The following is a 5,670-nucleotide window of genomic DNA, read 5'->3' on the forward strand; positions in this document are numbered from 1 at the left end:
TTCTCCTCCTTCTCCACCTGTTCTCCCTCCTCCTTCTCACCACCTTCTCCCTTCTCTCCTTCCTCCTTCTCACCAGCTTCTCCCCCCCTTCTTCTTCCACCAAGCTTCCTCCTTCTTCCTTCTCATTCTCCACCAGCTTCTCCCCTCTTCCTTCCCCAGTTCTCCCCTCCCTTCTTTACCACCTTCTCCCTTCTCCCCTCCTCCTCACCAACTCTCCCCTCCTCCTTCTCACCACCTTCTCCTCTTCTCTCCTTCTCCTTACTCCTTCTCCACAGTCTTCTCCCCCTCCTCTTTCTCACCAGCTTCTCCCTTCGCCCTTCTTCATTCGCAACTCAGCTTCTCCCCCTCTTCCTTCTCCACCAGCTCTCCCATCTCCTTCTCACAGCCTTCTCCCTTCTCCCTTCCTCCTTCTCACCACTTCTTCCCCTCATTCTTCCTCCACAGTTCTCCCCCTCCTCCACCACCTTCTCCCTTCTCCCCTCCTCCTTCTCCACCACCTTCTCCTTCTCCACTTCCTCCTTTCCACCACCTTCTCCCCTCCCTCCTTCTCCACCACCTTCTCCCTTCTTCCCTTCTTCATTCTCCACCAGCTTCTCCCCTCCTCCTTCTCCACCAGCTTCTCCCCTCCTCCTTCTCCACCAGCTTCTCTGCTCCTCCTTCTCCACCAGCTTCTCTCCTCCTCCTTCTCCACCACCTCACCATGCTTCACACTTCTGCACGTGAGATCGCTTTGCGATACAGCTGGAAGTGACGTCACGAATACGCGATTACATCTGATTGGTTAACACAAACCACGTGACAAAATATGCAAATTATCTCCTGTACCGGCCTGAATATAGACAATCCCCAGGTGCGCATGCATCCTTGAGTACGTGGAGATGTATGTATAATTATAACCTAGCGCATCTTCACATACAGTGTTGTTGTTCAGGTACAGTGCTCAAATATGTGCAGGCCTTGTATACTCGCTCGAGATACGTAGTTTATTGAGATTAGATGCAGTTAATACGCGCCTATATATTCTATTGAGATCGTTCATAAATTGTTGAGATGGTAGTCGAGGGTATAGGTTGAAGTAATCGCTTGGCGAAGATGGGAGCTACGACTGCTTACCCCCCTGCAGATGGAGGTTGCCTCTCGTGAAATGTTCTTAGGATAAGACACGTTGTGATCGGTGATTGACGTGAACAGTTCCTCCTCATCCTCTCCGTCAAATGGAGGCTGCAAGCATCAAAACCACAACGATAGAGCATGCCCCTGCTTCGCGTCGGCATCACGGCAACGCCAGCGGGAGAAACGACCAAAGCTAATTTGATTTGATCTAGTCAATCGAAGGCAATAGAGGAACCGAGCTGCACAGAATTGTCGCGGGAAAAACGCTGTTTTTGCAGAAGACGCCGCCGGACGCCTTTGTGATGACTGATGAATTGATCACGTTATGTAGGCCAAGATGTCTAAAGCCAACCACTCAGCGCTGCACCGGCTGCGAAACCAAAACAAACATATCCACTCGATTCATTTACTTATTTGCGCAGGTTTTTTATACGACTACTACAGAAGGACATAGCGGACATGCAGACACTGATGATGGACAAATATTCATGGCATGGCCTTGTGAACTCTATCTCGGATGTGTCCGCTGAGTAGTAGTAGTACTACAGAAGGAGGCACGGGCAGTATAAATTATTACTACATGGGGACGGATTGCCGAGGAGATCAGACGTAGTAAGGAAGGGGTAGCATATATGAGTGAATAGTTTACGGGGGAGATAAGGGGGATAAAATATTACGACAAAGGGATAATAAGACGGGCAAATTATTGCGATACTGAGATATATATATATATATATATATATATATATATATATATCTCGCTATGCAACGTCCTCGCACTGACGGTAAGACGTGGGCGCCGGTATAGCCGCAATTGGGGTTTCCTTTCCAGCTAATCTAGCTCAATTTTGGGGTGCCTTTCAAATGACCCCACTGACCACACCCACCAGCGGCTGCCTGCCAGACTTACATTTCCTTACATGGGTATGTACACGAATCATTGCTATATGCATGAAAATTGGTTTCCTTTCCAGCTAGGCTGACCCCCCTGGGCTCCCGGTCTAGCAGTGTGACATTTGTCAATGGTTGGTGTTAGTTATTGTGCACTGGTAAGCGTAGTATCACAGTGCTGCAGCAAAGCACAGGCACTACTAGCACGCGTCATAGATCAGACCGGGAGAGCATAACGGAGAAACTTGACGGAAGTTAGTGCTATATGTGTTCTACAAACTCGGGATTGAGAAAGGAAAAGCCGGCGAACTCCATATCGCTGAGATTCATGATGAATAATTTGTCGGTAGGCGTCAGCTGGACCGGAAGCTGTGTGAACTCGGTGTCGAAGTTGACGGCGTTGCCACTTGTACTCTGAAAAACGAACCACGACGACTCATTGTTAGTCTACATTACTTATATTGTTACCCTGCGCGCTATATATAGCAGCTTGCACACGTAAAATACCGCTATTTCAGCATCAGGATGCGTAGCCATGATGAACCTTATTTCTGCCGTAGTAATTGTCTCTTCGATATGTTGCGAGGCGATGTGCACGTGACTAAGCGTAATAGCGGCAGCTGCGAGTGCGCGAAGCCGAGTGTATGCGACCAGCATGTAATTCCCGGAAGCATAGAGGATAGTAACATTAGCGCACGTTGTAGTCGCGATCAGAACCTCAGCGATGCTTACCACGCCACGTCGTCATAACAGGTTATCACATCGAGCACATGTAGATACAGATATAGATATATAGATATAAGCCTCAGCAGATACAGATATATGGCCCTGTATATATAGAGATGAGGCCGAATAGATGGCGATAAGGACAGGTGAGCGGAGATCAGACAGGTTAGATGGAGATAGAGCCGTGTAGATATAGATAAGTCGTGTAGATTAGTCGTGTTTTAGCTCATAGCAAAGGTTACCGGTCTGCAGCTACGTGCGCTACTGAGTCATGCTATCACGCTAGAGCATGCAAGATAAGTGCGTAGTTTCCTGTCGTTAGCTTGGTTAGGATAATCTACAAGGTTAGAATAAACGGATTATAAAGGTACAATTTGTAATACGCATTTGCCGCCGAGCAAACTAAGTCGGCATTATTAGATAGCCGGATCACAGCAAACGCGATTGACAGTTGTCGGTTAGCACGCACGCACGCAGTACGCCGCCAGGTGCGTTGGTTAGTAGTGACTACCACGCTGAGATGCACCAAGCTTACGTGCTCTCTCTCGCGCGCTCTCTCTCCCTCTCACTCTTCTTGACCTATCGCGCCGTATTAGACATCGATAACATCTGCGAATAAACAAACACAAACAGAACAAAACCTAATCGACTATGGAGAAAACCCGCGTGTCGGTAAGCCGACGAGTATCACTAAAACGAGATTGTTGCGACTAGGTCAAATACAGACATCCGTTGTATAAGATGTTTCGTGACTCGTGCAAAATGAAATTACAGTGCAAATGGATAACGAAAGTATCTCTGATCGTGTGTAAACAAATGCTATGATTGGGCACCAGCTTGTATGAAGGTGAATGCACGCCTCACGCCTATACACATTGATGAAATATGCTCCAAAATAACAAATGGTTTCAGAAACTATACGAGACCAACCCGTGGCCTATTAAAAAAAGAGAAATGGCGAAAATATCTCTTATTTAGTAGTAGGAGTTGATCAAAACACTGCAAAAAAATGTTCCCGCCACCCCGGCTTATCTGGCAACGATTTATCTCTGCGACTACACACGAGTTGTCATGGCCTGTGATTCCCGATACCCGTGCATCGACACCCAGCGTGCAGTAAGTAGCCTCCCAGTGAAATATGCTGCCTCGGCGATCTATAATAACTGCTGCCATACCCCCTGATAACGGATGCAGCATTCATGCAGTAATCATCACGCGGTCTGTGTGTCAAGCATGGCCGGCAGAGATTCACCGACACACCAGCCTACAAACGGACCGAATCTCTCGATATTGTTTCACAGCGTCCCACCATCAGAGCTTTAAGGACGCACGAGCACCGCCCTACCGCCGCCCCACCTACCTACGTGCATTAGATACACCATTGCTTGCCTGTCCCCCGTGTCCCACCTGCCTCGACCAATTACCCACCTTCCCTGCCCTATGCTACCACTAATGACCCCCCTCCCCCACCCCACCCACCAACCAACTTGCCACGCCGCCATGATTCCCTCTCCCTGCCCACTTGCTGCACCCCGCGACCCTCGCCCCTTCCCTCTCCCTGCCAGAAGTTCCCCTGCAGTGTTTACATACAATTGTCTCGGACGGGACAGTAGTAGGCATTGACGCAGGTGAACCCATCGAACTCGTCTTCGGGGATGTTCTTGATGACAACGGCGTCGGGTGGCGTCAGGTCCAGCTTCGCTCGCGTGAAGATCGGATCGAAGTTTTCGGCCGAGCGCGGGTTTTTCTGCAAGCGAGTCAACCGCATCAGTGAAGGAGACCGCTGCGTCTGCTGCTGCCACGGGAGTCTGGAGGGCGCTAGACTCGCGTGAGCTCGCCACATCTCTGCCCGACAGCGGTGCCTGTGTCAATCTCATCGATGGAGAAAACTCACTAGAGCCTTCTTGGTAGGGAATGCACGAGAAGGGATCTCAACCTCTTTCATGGAAGGTAAGTATCGAGGTGCACCTATCACCCTACAGTGGGGGGAAGAAGCCCACTAATTGTAGAGTTCATACGCGGTACTACAATCGTCCTGGTAGAGGATATACATACAGGGGAGTCACAACTTCCCTGATGCAAAGATAAATAAGGTGGAACCGCACTCTCACTGATACAGGAGATCTAACACCTAAAAACACCGCTCTCAAACAGGTTACGCAATGGCCACCAACTGGTTATATATTCTATTAAATATTTACGAGAAATAAAAGAGCCGGGTTCAATCGTCATGGACAGGACCTATACTGGGGGACGGTAATCCGCCTCATAGACCACACGTTTTGAAGTCCCACAAGCTTCCCGCTTCTCGTAAAATTCAATGACTGACTGCTACTACACACACATACCGCCAACTGTTTGATGGAGATAACTTTGGAATTGATGCCAGAGAGGCAAACTAAAATATAGCCCCTGTAATCGTTTAAACCGAATGATCTTCCCATGGAATCAAAAACAAGAGAAATTAATCGTTGGAAAGAATTTAACGACGATAAAAGCGGACATAGGCGATGAATGATTTTATATGAAAACAAAATATCGGTGGCAGTGCAGAGTGAGAAACGGATGCAAGCGGTAGCGGAACTGAAATGCTGGAATATGTTATATGTTATATCTAGAATATGTTATAACTATATATATATATAACAACAGGTTATTTACGGAACACAAGAGGGATGTTAGGCTGCTTCGAACCGACAACTCAGCAGTGGCCGAACACGCATGGGAGAACCAGCACCAGCCTGACTGGGAAGGGATACAGTGCCTCGCCCAAGAGCGACACTGGTACACACGGAGGGTAAAAGAAGCCATTAACATTCGTCTCCGCCCCAACAACTTTAACAGGGACAACGGGTTAGATATCCCCAGTTTCTGGATGACAACGATTCGCCGCCATTAATCACACGTTACGATAGCAAACGACGGCCGACCCACAACAGG

The 5,670-nt window shown here is 48.5% G+C and overlaps 1 protein-coding gene across 1 annotated transcript in view; it reads right to left on the bottom strand.

Moving 5' to 3' along the window:
* Positions 1-2,123: 2,123 nt before the first annotated feature.
* LOC106806632 (protein kinase C, brain isozyme-like) overlaps positions 2,124-5,670 on the bottom strand; it is a 19,124-nt gene continuing 15,577 nt past the window's right edge. The window contains exons 10-12 of the mRNA XM_014808633.1: positions 4,321-4,477; positions 3,266-3,339; positions 2,124-2,418 (exon numbers count right to left, since the gene is read on the bottom strand). Of these exons, the coding sequence (XP_014664119.1) occupies positions 3,323-3,339; positions 4,321-4,477 (174 nt within the window). The 3' untranslated portion in view covers positions 2,124-2,418; positions 3,266-3,322. The remainder of the gene's footprint in view (positions 2,419-3,265; positions 3,340-4,320; positions 4,478-5,670) is intronic.

Source organism: Priapulus caudatus, unplaced genomic scaffold, assembly GCF_000485595.1.
Source record: "Priapulus caudatus unplaced genomic scaffold, Priapulus_caudatus-5.0.1 Scaffold170, whole genome shotgun sequence".
NCBI lineage: Eukaryota > Metazoa > Priapulida > Priapulimorpha > Priapulimorphida > Priapulidae > Priapulus > Priapulus caudatus.